At 41.2% G+C, this 20,234-nt stretch overlaps 1 protein-coding gene across 4 annotated transcripts in view; it reads right to left on the bottom strand.

Annotated features, from left to right (window-relative positions):
- PTPRG (protein tyrosine phosphatase receptor type G) overlaps positions 1-20,234 on the bottom strand; it is an 823,034-nt gene that overhangs the window by 7,847 nt on the left and 794,953 nt on the right. For all 4 annotated transcript variants that reach the window (XM_049861696.1, XM_049861694.1, XM_049861693.1 and 1 more), the window contains 8 exons: positions 18,361-18,533; positions 16,771-16,906; positions 16,100-16,246; positions 14,238-14,331; positions 13,265-13,341; positions 12,642-12,770; positions 8,683-8,829; positions 7,837-7,979 (listed from right to left, as the gene is read on the bottom strand). In XM_049861696.1, coding sequence (XP_049717653.1) covers positions 7,837-7,979; positions 8,683-8,829; positions 12,642-12,770; positions 13,265-13,341; positions 14,238-14,331; positions 16,100-16,246; positions 16,771-16,906; positions 18,361-18,533 — 1,046 coding nt within the window. The remainder of the gene's footprint in view (positions 1-7,836; positions 7,980-8,682; positions 8,830-12,641; positions 12,771-13,264; positions 13,342-14,237; positions 14,332-16,099; positions 16,247-16,770; positions 16,907-18,360; positions 18,534-20,234) is intronic.

Raw genomic sequence — 20,234 nt, 5'->3', positions numbered from 1 at the left:
ATAACTAATCTTCCTGATACCCTCTGTGGGATAGTCTGATCTCTTCCCTGACTTGAGCTGTCTAGTCTATCACATATTAAATTCCCTGGCCTGTTTCTAAGCTCTCCGTTTTTTGCACCTCCACACATTTGTTCTAATTCCTACAGGTTTTTGATAAGCCTTGCTATCTGATAAGGTAAGTTTCCATAATTGTCTTGACTGTTTCTGCATTTATTGTTTTTCATATTAATTTTAAAACCAAGGGACACTAAATGTTAAGAGTTCCAGGAGGTTGCATTGCATATATAGACAGATCTGAGGAAATTAACATCATTTCAATTTTGAGTTTTTCTGTCTATGAACATGATAGCTTTTCTCCATTTAAAAGCAAAAAATTCAAGTCAATTCTGACTTATAGCGACCCTATAGGACAGAGTAGAACTGCCCGACCTTTTGGGTAGCAGCTGTAGCACTTAACCACTACACCACGAGGGTTTGCCTTTAGTCAGGTCTCTATAGCTTTCAATTAAGTTCTGTAGTTTTCGTCATAGTCTTTATCAATTTATTTTTGAGTTGATTCCTAGGTACTTTAGAGTTTCTGTTACTCCTAAGGATGACCCATTCTTAGGGCATTTTCTGCTTGGTTTTAGTTGATTTACAGGGAATTATGGATTTTCACATGGTGAACCCTTTTAAGTTGTATTTGTGGATTTTCTAGGTAGTTGTTCACATATTTACCTGCCAGTAATACCACTTTTGTCTCTTTTCAGTCTTTATTGTTCTTATATCTTAGATCTTTTGCTCTTACTGCATTGGTCAGGACCTCAATAAAACCAAAAACTAAACGTGTTGCCCTTGAGTCGATTCCAACTCATTGAGACCTTGTACGACAGAGTAGAACTGCCCCATTGGGTTTCCGAGGATGGGTTTCCGAGGAATGGCTAGTGGATTTGAACCGCCGACCTTCTGGTTAGCAGCCAAGCTCTTGACACTATGCCACCAGGGCTCCTTTTTTTTTTTTTTTTTTTTAATTTTTATTGTGCTTTAAGTGAAAGTTTACACATCAAGTCAGTCTCTCATACAAAAATTTATATATACCTTGCTATATACTCCCAATTGCTCTCCTCCTGATAAGACAGCCTGCTCCTTCCCTCCATGCTCTTTTCGTGTCCATTCTGCCAGCTTCTGACCCCCTCTGCCCTCTTATCTCCCCTCCAGATAGGAGATGCCAACATAGTCTCAAGTGTCTACTTGATCCAAGAACATAATACATGTTCTTAATTAATTTCCTAGAGCCATCCTCTAGATCTCTGAGGATATTACTTTAAAATCTTACGGTGTTTGCTATAGTAGTTGATTTACTATGTTTTTCACTCATTCATGTTTTCTTTTCTCATGATTCTAAACAGTACTGAGTTCGTTTTCACTGTAGCATAGCTAGGTTTTTGTTTTTTAATCATTTGTATTTTTGTTCAGGAAGGGGAGAAGTTTACCGTTGCTTAATCAGTTCTAGTGAAGCAGACTTTTTTTTTTTCTTAGTTATTCATTAAAGCTATCTGTAGCCAGTCAGATAATATGACTTTTTGTTAGAGCCAGTACTTCCTGTGGGATTCCTCTGGCCTTTCACTGGGTTGCCTTTCTCATACTTAGCTACTTCAAATAAGTACTTACATTGAGAGGAAGTACCTTCATTAATAAGACTTTCAACATGACTAGAAACTAAGTCAAATCAAATACAAAGATACCTTTTCTTTTTTTTAATTGTGCTTTAAGTTTACAATTCAAGTCAGTTTCTAGTGCAAAAACTTATACACACCAGCTCCTGTCCCCCTCTGCCTTCTCATCTCGCCTCCAGACAGGAGCTGCCCACATCGTCTCAAGTGTCTACTTGAGCTAAGAAGCACACTCCTCACCGGCATCATTTTATGTCTTAGAGTCCAGTCTCATCTTTGTCTGAAGAGTTGGCTTTGGGAATGGTTTTAGTTTTGGGCTAACGGAGAGTCCAGGGGCCATGACCTCTGGGGTCCCTCCAATCTCAGTCAGACCATTAAGTTTGGTCTTTTTACTAGAATTTGAGGTCTGCATCCCACTTTTCTCCCGCTTCATCAAGGATTCTCTGTCCAAAGATACTTTTAAGAATCTTCTACATACCAAGTATTATAATGAAAGAAGATTGGAAAAATAAACGCCATTCTCTTTCAGAGGCTCAGGAATTAAGCTGGATTAAAGGATGTTTGTTGAGTTTCATGGATTTGCACTTAAAACTACAGGGGTTTGGTGAAATAGTGATATGAGTCATTTATAACTGAGATAAAACAAGAACTGTATGGAAATTCAATGGCTTTGGTAGTTTGTCACTACTTTGGTAGTTTGCTCTGTTTATATTCACTTAAAAACACATTGAGGTTCCTTGTACGGTCAGTGTGCATAATATCTATGCCCATTTAATCTTTTTTTTTTTACTGTTTCATAGGAATTTTAAGTGCTTTTGTATTTTAAATCATTACCAAGAATTTAATCCAGACTGGAGTGCAGCTTCCCCCAGAAATCATTAGGGCAGGGAGGAAAACAAAAAGTTAAAGCATGACTATGTGTATCAGTACTGGGGAAGAAGCGGAAACACAAAAAAGCCTTCCATAGGACTTTAAGAAATTCAAAGGTTTAAAAAGAAAACTAGGGAAGTAAGTGAGAAAATAAAGTAAGAAAAAATTAAAACAAGGTCCAAAAAAGCAAAGGAGATGAGCGTAGTTGTCCTTGTGAAGGCCCACTGGGAGGCAGTAGTTGCTGGTCCTCAGCATGGGCTGCGGGATCACACAGGTCTGGGCTTGACAACTGGCCCTGCCCAGCGTCTGCTTCCTGGGCTTGCCACCATGCAGTCTCACAGTGCCCCATGCTTAGACCCTGCTCAGAAGGGCCCTGAACATGGTTTAATGCCCTGCCGTTGCTGTTTTTTTGGGAAAAAAGGGGCCCTGCATTTTCATTTTGCACTGGGCCTCACAAGTCATGTAGCCAGTCCTAGGTGTGATACTTACTGTGTGTGCGCACAGGTCCTAGTAAGTTAAATTTACTGTGCCAGTTTTTGCAGATGTCATATGGGGATCCTGAAATTACCTTTCTAGTTAGGTGATTTTTAGGGTTAAATGAAACAACTGAATGTAAGGCATTTTATATTCATTAAGTTAGTTATGATTTGTGGCTGTCTTTGCAGTGGTTGGTACAGAAATCGGTCCGTATGTTTCTATGCCTCCCATAGAATATTTTAGCTGTCTGCAAATTCTTTGATCTCAGGACTAGGTTAAAAAAAAATTGAGGACCCCAAAGAACTTTTGCTTACTTGAGTTGAATGAGAATGAACAGTGTAAACAATGGGGGACTCCCCACCAGAAGTCCTCAGATGACATTTAAAAAAAAATATTTTATTGTGCTTTCAGTGAAGGTTTACACAGCAGTTTAGGTTCCTTTTCGACGATTTCTACACAAGTTGTTCAGTAACATTGGTTTCATTCTTCACAATGTGTGAGCATTCTCGTTATTCCCATTCTGGTTGTTCCATTTCCATTCATCTAGTTTCTCTGCCCCCTTACATTCTCATTGTTTTAAAGGACTTGTTGACCATTTAGTCTCTCATACGGGTGATTTTTTTTTAAAGGAGCACAGAACTTATGGGTGATATTCATTATTTTGTGAGCCAATCTGTAGCTACAGGGTGACCTCGGTTCAAGGTTTAAAGTGTATCTCAGGGCAGTAGTCCAGGGGAGTCATCCAGTCTCATCCGGTAGAGTATGTCTGCTTTTTTTTTTTTTTTTTTTTGGAGGGGGGCATGTGGAATTTGAGGTTCTGTTCAACCTTTTTCTCCCATTCTATCAGGGTCCATCTATTGGTAGTGGTAGTCAGGCACCATCTAGTTCTGGTCTCAGGCTAGATGAAGCCATGGTTCGTGTAGGCTATTTGTCCTGCAGACTAGTTTCTTCTTTAAGTCTTTGGTTTCTTTCTTTCTCTCTTACTCTGGATGAGCAGAGACCAAGAGTTGAATCTTACATGACTACTCCCAAGCTTTTAAGACCCCAGACACTATTCACCAAAATAGGATGTAGAACATAAACTTTATGAACTATATCATGCCAATTTACCAAGATGCCCCAAGAGACCCTGGTCCTCCTAATACTTCAAACCCAGAAAACCAGTCCTGCGAAGTGTTTGGTTATGTCTCTGAGGTCTCCGTAACTGTGTCCGTGTGCTTTATATACGCATACAGTCATATACCTGCATATGCGTATACAGATATGTGCATACTCAGATCACATATGAGAACTGTTTAATGAGATTAACCTGCCATGATATCCAATAGGGCGAAAGATATATCTTTAGAGGGAATAATTAAGTATTTGCACAGGGAACTACTCTTCATTCAGTGAGTAATGGGAAGAATATCTCATATGATGGTCAGAGCTAGGCTTACATTCCAAACTTCTGCAGGAATATATGCTGTGTTTTAAAATTCAACAGTAATGGTGTAGATTCAGTGTCTGAACCGAAAACTCTATGATAGATGAATATAGGATGCCAAGAATGAAGCAGTTTGCTTTTAAGCTGTGCCTGTCATCAAATAGAATTTGTTTACTTTTTGGTGAGGAATTTATCCCTAGATCATTTATCTAGAAGCTTCATCCACCTGGCACATAGCTGAGGGCCCTCAAAGGAGATGTTAACAGGATCTTTATGCAAACCAAAAAGATATCTCCAAGCCTGCTTATGCCTGCTTCTAACAGAGCTTAAAACTTCGTAAATTGGCTTTATGGTTCACAAGCAAAATGACTTTGGACGATAAGGGAGACAAAAAGTAAAGCTGTCAGGGCAACAGTTCACGTAGTGGTAAGTGTAACAGTCTGCAAGTCATCACAATTGGAGGCACAGTGCTCCTTCATTCACATAGTTATTCAGCACCTACTGTGTGCCAGGCATTGGGCTTCACCCTATGGAGTCTGGGATGAATAATTTACCATCACTGGCCTCAGCACTGTGGGGGCAGCAGTCATGCAAACCAAGCTATAATATGATGAGCAGGAGTGACACATAGCTGGAATCCATTGGTAAGGATGTGATGTGTGTTAACGGGTTCATCTCTGGGATGAGTTGAAACGGTTGACAAGAGGAAGTGACTTTTGAACTGTTGGAAATGCACGCTCAGAAGAAATAGTACTTGCAGGGGCAAGGTGGCCTACAGGAAGTACTTCCATGGAGGAGTGGGATGATAGCTGGGGAAGCAATCTTAGACCATACAGAAGAAGAATTTGAAAAGCATATTGAAAGAACGGAGAGTATCAACAAGACTTGGTGGCCAATTAGATGTGGGGGTGAGGGAAGACCCTGGTTTGTACAACTAAGTAGATGGAGGCACTGGAAGAGAGGTCAGGGAGGTGTTGGGTTTGCTTTTGGATGTGCTGAATTTTAGGCATTTGTGGGACATTTAAAGGTGCAAAAAGCAGGTAAGATGGAGACTGAAAATTAACTGGCATTCAGAGTATTGCACTGGAGCTAAAAAAAAAAAAAAACTCTTTAATTTGGAAAAATAATTTCTGTGGAGTCACTTATCCCCTAAAGAGGGCAGGTAGATGAATGAACACATTTCTTTAGGTGGCTTTTAATCCAGCCAACCTGTACGTGTTTACATTTGCCAATCCACTAGTTCAGGCTGCTTTTCTTGTGTAGGCCTAACAACAAGGTGCCCTTGCTAAATCCCAGGGGTGATGTATTTACATGTGGCATAAAATAAAAATCACAGACTAACACAAATATACCCAAAAGCTGAATACAGATAAGTAACTCAGTTCTAACCACAGTGTTCGTCCATCCCTGCCCCCCTCAGGAACTATACGACCAGCTGCATTACCGATGGCGGGACAAAATCCTGGTGAGTGCTTCTATAACAGCAAAATCGGTCACAGAACTGGGCAGCGGCATTACAATTTGTACTGAATTGATTAAATACTGGTAAAATGCAGTGAAGCCAAAAAGGTCAGGAGTTCAAATCTACCAGGCGCTCCTTGGAAACCCTATGGGACACTTTTACTCTGTCCTATAGGGTTACTACGAGTTGGAATCAATGGCAATGGGTTTGGTAAAATGCAGAAGGCATTTGAAAAGCTGATCCAGGTTTGTGGGCCAAACTCTAGAAAAGCTGTAACTTTATGTTATGCCTACACAGCACAAAGCTTCATAGAGTCATAGCAACGATCCAGTTAAGTCTGGGTTTATCTGTGCTATTAAGAACTGCTGGGTGGTTGTCACATTTCCAGGCATCTTACCGTGTAACTAAAACCTCAACTGCTGCGCTCTTCCAATCCTACATCAAGAGTCAGGCCAACATTCGGAAACAGTCGCTGCTTCTTAGGAAAGGCCACAAAAATCTTCGGAAGCAGCTGGTACCAGGGCCTCTCACTTCAAGCAGGAGAGTAGGAGTCCCGAGCGGAAGGAAGGCGCTGACCCAGGCTGAGAGCCTTGGTGCACTTCATGTTATAGCATTAGCTCAAGGAAAACAAACGACTTAACAATAAGCTCTTCTTTCCAATGTACCAATATCTTATGCTACTAATGTGGTTGGCAACAATGTAATGAACTCATGGACACAGAGAGAATTTGCTGACCAAGAGAGCTACCTCTGAATTAGAATGGAAATTAGGGTTTATAATGGGTGCCACACTGGCCAGAGGTTAGTTAGATCCCAAACGATCTGGAGTTACACAACTGACTTACAGGTTGATTCTAGCCATGAAGATTGACCTGAAATATATATTCATCATAAGATACACATGACCATTTCTCTCTTATTAAAGTGAAAAGAGGCTGGGTTTTAATACTTTTTTGATACTTAGAATCTCTGTGACCCAGGGGCAAATTATTTGTTTTCTTTGAGAGTCATATTCTTTACCTTTAAATCCCAAAAGATAATACTGTAAACTTTTAAACACACCGTAAACTAATTATCATTAATAATAGTAACTTTATCTCTATTAATCAACCAAACAGTATTTTAAAAGGATTCTTCCTTTTCCCTGACAAGTGTTTGCTGAAATTCAGTGTAAGGATTTTACAAAGAATGAAAGTATTCGTGTTATTTAAATGTAGAGCCTCCAGAAGCCTGCAAGTATACTTCCGTGGGCTAAGATGTAATAGTGCTTCTGCTTTCCGGAGCACACACACTAAGAGGACCTGGAGCTTGGGAAGGTTTGCGGGAGACGGTAAAATGTAAACAGAAGCACGGTACTCTTCACATGTACACATTAGAAAGAAGACGGACTGTCACACTGAGTGAAGGGGTAGGTTCTTTTCATACCTTTCTCCCACTATAGCAATCCAACAAGAAAAATGTCTGAATTTAAAAATGAAGAAACATGGTACAACTAGATGGTGCCTGACTACCACCACCGACTGCTCTGACAGGAATCACAGTAGAGTGTCCCAGACAGAGCTGGAGAAAAATGTAGAACAAAATTCTAACCTAAAAGACCAAACTTACTGGTCTGACAGACTAAAGAAACCCAGAGAGTATAGCCTCAGACACCCTTTTAGCTTAGTAATGAAGTCACTCCCGAGGCTAACCCTTCAGCTAAAGATCAGACAGGCCCATACAACAAAATGAGACTAAAGGGGCGTACCAGCCAAGGACAAGAAGGCAGGAGGGGACAGGAAAGCTGGTAAGAGGGAACCCAAGATTGAGAAGGGAGAGTGTTGACGTGTCGTGGGGTTGGTAACCAGTGTCATAAAACAATATGTGTATCGTTTAATGAGAAGCTAGTTTGTTCTGTAAACCTTCATCTAAAGTACAATAAAAAAGAAAAAAATTAAACAGATACATACTCATCATGAACAATGGTAGGTCCATCCCTTGTCAAGGCCTCTTCCTTGATGACATTGATAAGTTCAAAGGTACTGCTTATGGGGGCATCTGGGTTAGGCCATTTGGGACACTGGAAGTGCCGAACTTCTAGGACATAGTCATCCTGTAACCAACACAACACAAGTCATAGCCCATCTCTGACTTTATTATGTTCTGTAATCCAGTGAACTGAAACTTGCTCCTGAGAAAGTACATTATAGATAATTCTGCAGAATAACTAAACTGGCACACTAGGTGGGCAGGGTCGGGGGACGGGGCCCTGCCATTAAAAAACTGGCAGGTCATGATAATGAAACAGTAGAATCCCATTTTGTTCAGGCAGAAACTTCAAGTGACGCTAAATTATAGGATTCTTTCCTCCTACCTATTTTATTTTTTTTATAAAATGCAAGGAGGTTAAAAAGGGGAGCTAGGGAAACATTTAAATGACTGTATAAAAGAGCCCCCACTCTTATCCACCCCATAAGATGGCAGATAGCACACTTCAAAACGTTTCCCAAAAAACCGACAAAGTATTATCATCTCCGCAACACACTGCAAGGCTCACATTTCTGATGGCAAAGAAAATACGGAGCTCTGTTGGTATAATTGGGTCAGCAGAGCTACCTGTATGCTCAATCAGAAGAACTGTTACACTTCATCTCTCCAGCTATAAAAAGCAAATATTTGAAGGAAGCAAAAGTTTTAAATGTGTCCATTTCCCAAATCTTATTCAATGCCTTCATTATTACTTAGAGTGATGATCCAGGGCCCAGGTACGGCTCTGATGGAGCTATCTATCATGGGGGAAATGAGGTTTAGGTTACTTGTGTGGCTTCAAGGATGAAGTCATGGATGATAATTTGTTCTTCATTAGAGAGGCACAGTCTGTCTTTGCTGATAAGGGTGACGGTAAAGGCCTCACAGTTCATGGATTCTTCCCGACTTGGCCAGTATACAAACTCATCTTCTGCCTGTGGGGGAGAGAAACAACTTCTGCAGTGCTGTCAAGTATCTGGTTTTGAATTCTCCTGCAAAATGACTTCTTCTATGTGCCATTTCCCATACCTCTCAAGTTGCCTTTTACATTGGTTTACAGCATTGTATCCCTGTCTACTCATACTGTGTTCAATGGTTACGTATTCTTTTCTAAAATATACTTGATAGATAACGAGATCCTAAAATCTGGCCTTTAGGGGGAAAAAAGAGGAGCTCTAAAAGTAGTAGTGAGGAAATGTCCAGTAAACTGGATTTTATTTAAACTATGAAAAATAACAACCACTGTCTTATTTCCAGAGAGCCAGTGTGTGCTACAGAAAACACATGGAAGGGAGCTATAGATTTGAACTTTGAACACATTGAGAAACCTACTTTTCATAATTTGCTTTAATTCAGGGTAGCCTTGTCAGTGATGACAATGATGATCCAGAAGACCAGGTTTCCCTACAGCTGTTTTCAGAAGTGGGAATAAAGATAGGAAGATAACAGATGCAAAGAACACTTCTCAACAGGTGTGCTGTGGCTCTTGTCCTCAAACACTAAATGCTGGTGGCACTTCTCACCTGTGACCCTGTAACAGCCCAAAACAGCAGCTGGGTCACCCCCAGTTGAGAAGTGTTTTGTAATAGAATTGCCACGGTACGAAAGGAGACAGAGGATCTAAGCCAACTAATGTTTGTCTATTATTTCACAATTTGTCCCACAATCAAGACATGTTCATTGTTATTTCTTATGGATTATGTTAATAACAATTCCATGGCTGATCAGCATTTTACAAAGGCTTTCATAAATGTTATCTTATTTAACTTTTATCATCTCTATCTCTACAGGTGAGGACATCAAGGCTCAGAGAGGTTTGTAAATTGTCTAAACGAACTGCTTGTAAAGAGTCAGGGATAGGTCCTTTCTGCAAAGGGGTGGTGCATAAAGAAACACATTGGTTGTAAGTACGAGTTGCTTTTTAAAAGAAAAATTGGTTTGTCAATGTTAGGCTTCAAGAGGGAATAGCACAGAAAGTCTTCCTGCCTTGAATCAGGCAAGTTTTCACTGTTGAACCATTTTAAGATTACAAATAGATATTCAGGTATTTGGGATTGGTATTTTATCCTGAAAACTACAGAAGCCTAAGACAAGGTCAGTCACAGCACAGGTTGGAGACTTTGTGATAAATATAGTGACTCTGACAATGAACCACCTGCTCCGTTTTCTTATCAGTTCAAACAACAAACGGTACTCGCTGTTGCCCGGACTATGTAGATTTCTGTGGGCATTTCACGGAAAATGCTTAGCTACTAGCAGTTAAGTCAGAAATAATTCTGAATAATTGTTCAAAACAAAGAAAGCTTTGTTTAATCTTACATTGTTGCATTAGAAATGAGCCAACAGTCCAATAAGACTTATCACCCTTTCAAGTTTCAATACAGCTTATTGCCAACTACATTTTTATTTTTAACGCTTAGCATAAGGGGAGACAGATTAGCAATTGGGTTTAGTCTATACAAAAGAAGTCTGTAACTGTCGTGGGCTTTAATACATGTTGGCCAAAGAAATGAAGTAGGACCCTTTTCAGTGACATAAAGCAATGATGGACAGGGCCTCTAAAGTTAACCCAAAGGCAGGGAGTCAACACTTCTTGGTTCCCTGCAAGTAAAGGACAAGGGTAAAAGGATTATAGGATCAGATGTGATCCTGGATACATTAGTCTCTCTGAGCCTTAAGTTCCAGATCTGGAAAGTGGGAATAATAAAACTACATACCTCAAAGAATTATGGTAACACCCGTAGTAAATGATCTCCTTAGCCTAAAGGCTGACAAAGTGGTTTTAGTTATGATGGAAGAAAAGAGAAAAACTTTTGAACAGAGATACTGACCTACGGACTCACTGTGCATCTTGAGACTCTTGAAGCACTAGGAAAAATGAGTGTTACTTCTTCCCTCCAGTGGGCACCTCGTGGTTAATTTTGCTTACAAACATATTTATCGCTCAGAGATGCCTGAGGACGTGGACGAGTGCTTTCTGAGTTACGGACTAATGTCAGTCTCGTAAGGTTACAGTGGTAATAAGTAATAATGAAAACAAGTCTAAGATGTTATTTTTAGGAAAAACTGTACAATGATGAATCCAATCCTAGACCCCAGAGAAGAGAGATGTCTGCTGGGCCTGATTCTGGCTTAGCCTCCTCCCTAGGCCTCAGAGAGACCCTGAGATGACACGCTCATGGGTGGTCCCTGCATCCTCAAGGTCTGCAGTACAGCTCTCCTCTTCTTCGGTCCAGTCGCCCCGTAGCCTCCCCCCCCATGCAAATGAGCTCCCAGGTAGATGCTTTTTGGTGCTTGTCCTCTGTGAAATGACTATAACAAAATACCGATTCATCCAACAAACGAACGTCTTAACCACCCTATGCCTCCAGTTTCCACATGCCAAAGAGAAAATAGACCCCTGGTGCCAGCTAATTTGAAAATTGACACTCCAGCTTTTAGTTTAAGATTCTCAACTTTGTTGCCATGCTCTCATCCAGAAGCAGTCTTGGTATTCTGAAGCTGGAGCAAAAATGCGACAAAGTGAAGAAGCTCCTACTGCCTGGGCACACAGTCAAATGCCTGTCATCGAGAGTAGGGGTTCAATCTCACGCTGTTCCTTCCTGATTAAAACACTCATTAATCTGACACTCACGGAGGCAGACCCTCATTGGTTTTTTGTTTTGACCTTGTGGGCTTAGAAGTCCACATAGTAAATTTTGAAACCCAACTAATTCTGCAGCTTTAGACCATATGCACTTAACACAAACATTTATGGGGATTTTTTTCAACTTGCTCACCCTCCTATATGGTCTAGAGGCCTAAACAGGAAAGGACTGGGAGGGGAAAGAACTAGCTCAGTCATGGTTTTAAAAAGTGTTGGCACAAAAATAATCCTTGCTCAATACCCTTCCCCTGCAATGGCCCTCACTTACCTATGGAATGAGGAGAAAATAGGATACGGTGACATTAGTCCTGTTGGTTTTTTTTTTTTTTTTGCTGGAAAACATTTTTATGATGTGGAATGAGACATAACAAACAAAAAAAAAAACCCGAGTGCTGTCGAGTTGATTCCTACTCATAGCGACCCTACAGGACAGGGTAGAACTGCCCCATAGAGTTTCCCAGGAGTGCCTGGTGGATTCGAACTACCGACCCTTTGGTTAGCAGCCATAGCACTTAACCACTACGCCACCAGGGTTACGTACATTACAGCAAAATGGTTAAAAGCACGGGCTCTGAAGACAGGTAACTCAGGTTCAAATCCTGGTTCCACCTACTAGTCTGTGCCCTTGGGCAAGTTATTTCCTCAGTTTTCTCAGCAATTAAATGGGATAATAATACCCTTCTCAAAGTTGCTGAGTGGTTAAAATGAGCTAATGACTGTCGAGTTAACATGGTTATGTAGTCAAATGTTAGCTGTTTTGCTTAGTTATTTTGCAAAAGTGACAGAAAGCAGGTAAGAGGTCTGTCTAAAGTCCTGTATTAACGAGGTTAGTAAAAGGACATTTTCAAACCCTTGTACTACACTGCCATGTACAGCGTACACCTGCGGGGTGAGAGCAGTGGCATCAGGGATCATGGAACAGAGCTGAATGAAGGACAGTAATTGTGAGGTCATGAAAGGCATCCATACAGACTTAAAGATGAGAAGTCTACACCCCTCCCTAGCATACAGAGACTCTGTAGCTCTCTGACAAGGTATCAAAGTCATCTATGCTTAGGGCCCCCTGGGCTCGTTCATACAGAGCAGACGTGCCTTCCTTACCAAGCTCTGGTTGTCTGGCAGCATGACAATGATCTGTGCGTTATGATCCCAAATCATTCGCCAGAAATCCTTCGTGGTGTGCGGCAGAGGATGCTGGGTTATGATGAATTCATTGCTCCTGTAATAGCCCTTTAGTTGGGAAGAAGAAAAATCCGTGGTTGTGTTTTATTCTATCACTGAGGTAACAAGATGGACTCAAGAAATAAGACAGCATTGTTGTGACTCTATTAAAATAATGGAAAAAGGCATTCAGTCCATTGGACTAATTTTTAGATGTGTGTCTGTTAACATGTGTAGAGAATTTTCTCTCCATGTGCAGTTCTCTTCTAGTTACCCCTGCTGTTTCTACTTCACAGTAATTTCAACATTTATTCAAAGACTAGATGGGTGAAATTAACAATGAAATTAATTCCTTAGGAAGCATTTTGCTTAATTTCAACATTTCTGTATCCCGCTGATAGGGTGTCTTTGGTTGAAGGTTCCCAGACAGGGAAATCTCTATGCTTTTTGTATTGCCCATTGAGAAATGACAGGAAAAATGGCATCAGTCACATAGGTGCTATCTGCTCTTCAGCACCTTTCAGTTTAATTGACTTCACTTATAATTAAATGTTGACTCTCACCATGATGTAAGAAGCATTAATGTAATCTGTTCCTTTCATTCCAGGCAACGGCGCAAGACCCACTCGAGCACGCTCCGCTATCATATGGAAAAAACAAAAACACCACATTTGCCTTCTACGCATAGAACGGACAGAGCTTTACTTGGTGAGTGATATATCCCCCAGCTCCCCTTTGTCTTTGAGATTCACCTGCCCTCTTAGCCAAGCTAATGTGCTATAGCTGAGGCAGAATATAAAGTGAAATTGTGCGCCGCACAGTCCCAGAAGGACACAGGTGTTGTGGGAAAACAGTTTTTCTGTGGGAGGGATTTTCACGAAGTAGTCGCTAAGTAGTCCCTAAGAGGGCACTCTGCTGAGATGACAGAGGGAGGGGATCAGGCAGCTCCCGACACTCATTTGATCTTCCTACATTTATGCCAAATGATTGTTCTTTGCTCAGAAGAAAACACAGCACTGTACTATCTATTTGGAATACCAACAATTTATACATACGCCTCTTACCCCCGTGCTTCTGCCCACAGAGGGGTCAGAAAACAGTGGTCTTTTTCCGTAGAGAATCTCTCTGCTGATGACCCATGCCTGTTGTGGCCGCAGCCCCCACACAATATTCTTCCCTGTCCTGACCTGTTTATACAAAGGTCACCACCAACCAACAGTGCCTTGAACTCAGTAGCCAGAATAATTTCATGATGTTGTACAGGTCATTCCAGTACTCTAAGATTTAAAGGAGTGTCAATGCCACAGTGATAAAGGCTTTATTTTTTAAATTAAATTAAACTGTGTTTGTTAAGAAGTAGCCTATTTCTTGACCTTCTAGGTGAACTGTAGCTAGCCTTCACGTCAGATAGATACGCTGACAGCTACCCCCCAACCTTATTTGAAGTGATGGTGATATTTTGCCCTTGGTAGTATCTGCCTCTTTACATGATACATAAAATCCAGTGACTAAACCAAGTGGATTTTAAAGTCTTACATGGCACGACTGAAGAGTTCCTGTTCTTTTCCTTGTTACACTCTTTCTGAGCACTAAAGCACTCCACATATTTTGCGTTACATTGTGTGACCAGCTGAAAGAAAAGCAACAGTTTAGTCGTCTTCATTCAAAGGTATAAAAGCGTCTGCGTGACGATTTGGCAAAAACGCAAACAAGCTGACTGCTGATGAACATACACGTTTTTGTACCCCAAAGAACACTTTGTGCTTCGTTAGTGGTACTTCTCTCAATTTCCTTGTTTTTTTGTATGCTTGTCTTATTTCTACTATCAGGCCCTGTTATGGACACAATAGATATTAATTGAATTAATGTGGATTTTTCTGTTGTGTGATGTTATAACTGTGAATTTTTCTCTGTGTAATTCCTTCCAGGTACCTGTAACTTGGTGAGTCTACACTAGAAAAGGCTGCTTAATGGTAAAAAATGGTAGTAAGAGCTAATTCTGTTTCTTAAGACAAAGGAGAACTGAATAGGTTCTCAGTAAATATCTGTTGAACTGATACTGTACAAAGGTCTTCGTAAGTGATCAGCCCAGTAATTTGCCTGTTCTTGTTTTTGCGGCTTGGTTGGATCATTTTTCAATCCTGGTCTTTTCTGGGGGAGGGTCCATCATAATGGAGTGTATAGGAACGGACTCCTCCAAATGCCTCCGCACCAACGCAGTAGACTCTGGATACTGTTCTCATTTTTGTGTTTCTGATTCTTGTTTTCTTCTATGTGAGTTCTCATGTGGTTTGTGCCTGTGAAAGAACCAAGTACCTCCTTTCCAAATGAATGAACTGGCCTTTTGGGAGTACTGCAAACAAATATTGCAGAAATGCTGGTATTTACTTTTTTTTTTAGGAACTCAGTTCAAACGAGGCACTGTGTTCCATGTAAGAACTGATTTTAAACATTTAAAATGAGACACTGCATCCCATATATTCTCTCTGTTAAATACTTCAAATAGTTGTTAGAGTAGGATGTTAAAAGGTAGAGCTAAAAAAATAATTACAAGTGAAATTCATTTTCATGTAATTTTCTCTGATTTGCTTGCCAGTCTCATTTCTTCACCTGAGATTCCAAGGAAGGTCCCTGATTCTACAGAGAGTTTTGTAATGAGAATTAAAATTACATAGGTTCATCTCATTCTATCTTCACACAAAATGAGAAATTATTTATAATTTATAATGTGCTGAAAATAGAATTTAAGGGGCTAATATATAGGAAAGCACTTAGTAATTGGAGAGACAGACAATATTTAAAAAGTAAAAATTAAGTGTGAAATGTGTGAGCTTTTCTGGTCTTAATTACTTTAGTAGTCTTTACAGTCTCCTTTTTTCAGCTTTACTTCAGTCCGTGTAAACCCTAACGGTCTCTAAACTTCTTTATGCCTTTATCAAAGAAAAAGAACATTGATTTCAGGAGACGTTAACTTTTCTTTAGTTTTTAAACTGCTGGAATAATCTTTCAAATCACTAGATTTTTAGGACGAAACATCTATAAATACCCATTCTTAATAAGGATGAGATATAAATTAGTTCAGAAAAAAAACATTTTTTGATTGGTATGACTGACTCCAAAGTATCTTGGCATTGTGGCTGGGGGCTGATGTTCAGACAAATCCTAAATCGCTCAGAAGAAAACACAGCACTGTACTATCTATTTGGAATACCAACAATTTATACATATGCCAAAACATTATTTTCCTTCACATTAAAGAGTACAAATAGTATGCTCTCTAATGCATTTCAGTTTATACATTAGCACAAAAAGACACACCTACCTCCCTCCGCAAACTCAACTCAAAGGCATTTTCTACTTTCTTGCTTTGTACTGAAAACGTTTATTCAAAGCACTACCTTGAATTGTTTTTCCAGCCGTGTCTTTCCTCCTACTCCAGGTATGAGGATGCTGTTAACGTAACTATGCAGCTGATTTGAAGATACTTCAGTCTCCTTTCCAAGAATGGCTTCCAACAAGGCATCATGGATGAAAACGTACTGCTCCTAAAAGGTACAGTATATGGTGCAGAGAGCCGTCAAGGGGAGTAGCCATCTCTGTTCAGTTCACAACGTCATCTGAGATGACCTCTGCTCCTAGCGGGGCCTTCCCAGGGAACCCCTCAAACACTCTTTGCTCCAGTACCCACTCGCTCTCCATCACACCGACTTTAGGGCAGAGACCGTCAACATTATCTCAGTAGCCTAGACAGCGCCTCACAGTAGGCTCAGCGCGGCCAATACTCGAGAAAGTACTTGAGAACTGTGTGTTGGTGAAGGCCTGTAGGACCATCCTCTCATATACATAGGTATTCCCCAGGCCAGGCAACCTGTTTATCCTCTGCAGGCATCTGCTTCCTAAGTGCTGGGGTAGTTACTGAGAAATGGAAAACTGATACAAAGAATAGGATATTTACTAATACAAACCTGTAAGTTCCCTCAAGCCTGAAGAGAGTGAATCTGTCTCCTCACTGTCCTTCAGCTAGAGCCCGCGCTAGGAGCTCACGAGAGCAGTGGCGGCGCCTGCTTACCTCCGTCTGGACGAGGTAGTTCCGCTGTGTCCTGATATGCTTCAGGAACCCCAGGACGTTAACTGTGCTTTTGTCTTTTATCTGTTGCAGCATGCTGTCTATCACAATGTAGGTGCCTGTCCTCCCCACACCAGCGCTGCAAGAGACGAAGACAGCCAACTCTAGTTCCCGTGGCTCTATCACGTCATTAACCGTGCAATGGAAAAAATACGATGTAAATATCTAATGAGTTTAGAAGTGGCCCTAAGTGTAGTCGATAGAGGTTATTGACTATGGATAACTGGTCAGCATCCGAAAACATGACGATCTTGACGGGGCGCCAAGGCTGCCTTTACACCACAGGAGCTGGAAGAAAAGCATTCTGTACCTGGCAGCTTTCTCAGCCCCCCGTGCAGCCCAGGTGAGTCACTCAGTGACATGAGGGACTGAGTGGCGTCTCTCGTGGCAGCAGTCACCTCCGACTCAGATTCCCTAACCCTCACACGCTCCTCTAATAAATCCCTTTTCTGACCAGCTTCTCCTGTCTGCTGCTCTTGCTCGCAACTTGGAACCTGGCTAATACACACGGTATTACAAAGTTTCTGTCTGAAAGCGTGCTCTTCTTCAATAAGCCAGGTATAGAATAACAACGTATGTCGAAGAATTTGACCTCCTTTGTTCACATTTCTTAAATGTTATTAAAAAAAAAAACACCCAGGAAAATTTGGGTTCTTTAGCACCAAGTAAAAGCTTTTGGCAGAGTCTCCCAGGAGGTTCTCCATCTGTCACAGCTCCCTGGATACCTAGGTTGTGTGATACACTATTGTCTCCATCTCAGTGAGCCTTAGAGCAGGTCACCAAAAGTGGAGAGTTCTATTGGAGAGTTCTCAGGGGATTTTACACAGAAGCTGGGTTCCAACTTCTGCGAAGAGTTTGCCTTGTGGAAGTAAGTGCACTGTAAGAACAACCGGAAACAAGTGCTCAGATGATTCCATATAGCTAGGCAACATCTATTTGAATACCAGAGTGAAAAAAGGCCAAGAATACAAATGAAACATAACAAAAGCATCTTTAAACAATCAACGGAAGTTGTTTAAGGTAGTAGAGATAGGCTTTGTACAATACAAGTCTTCCCCAGAGCTTCTGCTTTTAATTTACATGTGTTTTTTGTTTGTCTTATATAAAATACCTTTCTAAAAGATTTGAAAATATAACCCTTTTGTGTACACATACTATATTATTTAGAAGAATTCCACAGAAAGGCTATATACAAAAGCTTCAAATCTTGGTTGTGTGAAGCTCGTGTTTAAGGTCATATTTTTATGTGTTAGGACCAGCCTACAATTTCCCTACAAATAATGGGGATTTTATTAATGGTAAATAAGACGATGTTATCAAAACTAGGGGTTCAGCCTCTAAGAGCAGATCTTTAATATTTTTAATCTCAGCAGAAGCAACTGATGATGTCTTAACGACACTATAGTCTTGTTCATCTCAGTTTTCAGTAGAAAACTCGGTTTCTAACTCAAACAAAGCAGAGCCCCAGTAGCCCAGGTTCACAGGGCCGACTTCACATGCTGGATCCCAGGCAGAAGAACGGGCGCCGCCTACCTGCAGTGCACCAGCACAGGTCCCATCTCTGGTATCTGGGCTGCTGAGGATCTCCTCACGAAGGTCAGGACCGGGAGGGCATACTCAGGGACCCCCATGTCAGGCCACTGCGTGTAGTGATACTGGATCACTGCTCTCTCGTTCTGACGGCCCTTGGGATTTCCCTTCTGCCCCTGATGAGAAAGGTGAAGACAGATGTTGTTAAGCAGGGGGTGGCCATGCTGTAGAATCATGTAAGGGTGTCAGGAAACAACACCCTGACCCAGTTGCCCTAATAACTGTTCCTGGGAGAGGTGACTGCCTCTATGGCCATCTCTCATGCCATTACATGGAGGCAGTAACCAGCTGGATGTGAAGTACCACCATCGCTATCAGTCTTAAAAGAGAGGACTGTTTAAATGAAGGTTTAATGTCAGTTTTTTGTATTTGGAACAGTATTCTGCCTACGAGGCCTCTATTTCCTGACTTTTGGCCTCAAGGCCTTAGTGCTTTGCTTTCTTGTGACCAAGGGCTTGAACTCCCCTTCCTCCTCCACCGTCCAGGCTGGACCCTCAGGAGCTGCTGTATATCTCCAGGCGGTGGGCAGATCTACGGGACGAGTGATCCCCCATCTCTAGAGCCCAAGGCAACAATGTCTCGTTTACCTGTCACTTTCAGAAAAGAATTTTTCAGAGTAGTTTTCCTTTAAATGGCTGGCCTTTTTTTATAATTTAACTACTTTGGGTGAAACATTTCCCCAAATGGACCCACTTGCAGTGATATCTTTTTTCTTATTATCAATACCTCTAAAAATTAAAAAATATTTTTGATGACTTTGATGATTGAACACTGAAGGTTGTAAGGTACTCTGGCCCTGGGCTACAAAGGCCCTTGACAGCTTTGATTCTTTAAGTTCTTCTGCCAACTCTCCTTTTTCTGTTCCTCATTTTCAGCCACGACTTTTTCCTGTCGCGAATCTAAGACTTCCTCCTCTGACCTAAGCGATTTCCAAAATAAGAGTGAGCGGGTGCTGCTTAAATACCTGGAGGGTTCCTATGAGCAGGCAGGCTTTGGAACTTTGCACCTGGCCACTTAGCTACCTTGAGCTACCAACAGCTGTATTATATCACAGAACACAGGTAAATACAGTGCTCATGATCTCCATATACTCCTGCCTTTCATGGAAGTAACTATCCAGAGAAAGGACTGTTAACCTTGGATCGTGGTCAGATCCATGGAAAACATAAAAAAAGTTCTTCTGGGGTAAGGGAGCTCCAGTTTTCACCACATTCTCGAAGATGTCCAAGACTTAAAAAAAAATTTTTTTTAAGGGCCTATTATTTTTTTATTGCTACAAAGCACTGCAATACCTAAGTTTCTGTTGAGCAGCTGCATTTTCTAATGACAGTCTTTCTAGAGTTCACTGTACTGCTGTGATCATCTATGATTCTTGCTCTAACCGTGGGTTTTGAAAAAGAAATTGAGATCACTTGAAACAGTATTTCCACAAAGTACATCTCTCAGGATGTTAACAGTTCTATAGAGAAGGGTTTCATTGTTATTTCACATGCGGAAACACCAGGCAAACACACAGCTATACCAGTTTCATAACTCTTTAGTCACTTGGGTTCACTGTAAATTTCTGAGAGGGGGGACAGCCAGTACAACCTTTCTTGTACTTACTGTATAGCAGAAGGAAACCCTGGTGGCATAGTGGTTAAGTGCTAAGGCTGCTAACCAAAAGGCCAGCAGTTTGAATCCACCAGGCGCTCCTTGGAAACTCTATGGGGCAGTTCTACTCTGTCCTATAGGGTTGCTATAAGTCGGAATGGACTAGACAGCAACAGGTTATGGGGACCAGCAGAATCCGATTTTTCTGGAGCATCTTGCAGGAC

The sequence above is a fragment of the Elephas maximus genome, chromosome 20 (assembly GCF_024166365.1).
Source record: "Elephas maximus indicus isolate mEleMax1 chromosome 20, mEleMax1 primary haplotype, whole genome shotgun sequence".
NCBI classification, from domain to species: Eukaryota; Metazoa; Chordata; class Mammalia; order Proboscidea; family Elephantidae; genus Elephas; species Elephas maximus.
Note: the sequence above shows the minus strand (reverse complement) of the source record. Positions and strands in the feature narration are given on the sequence as shown.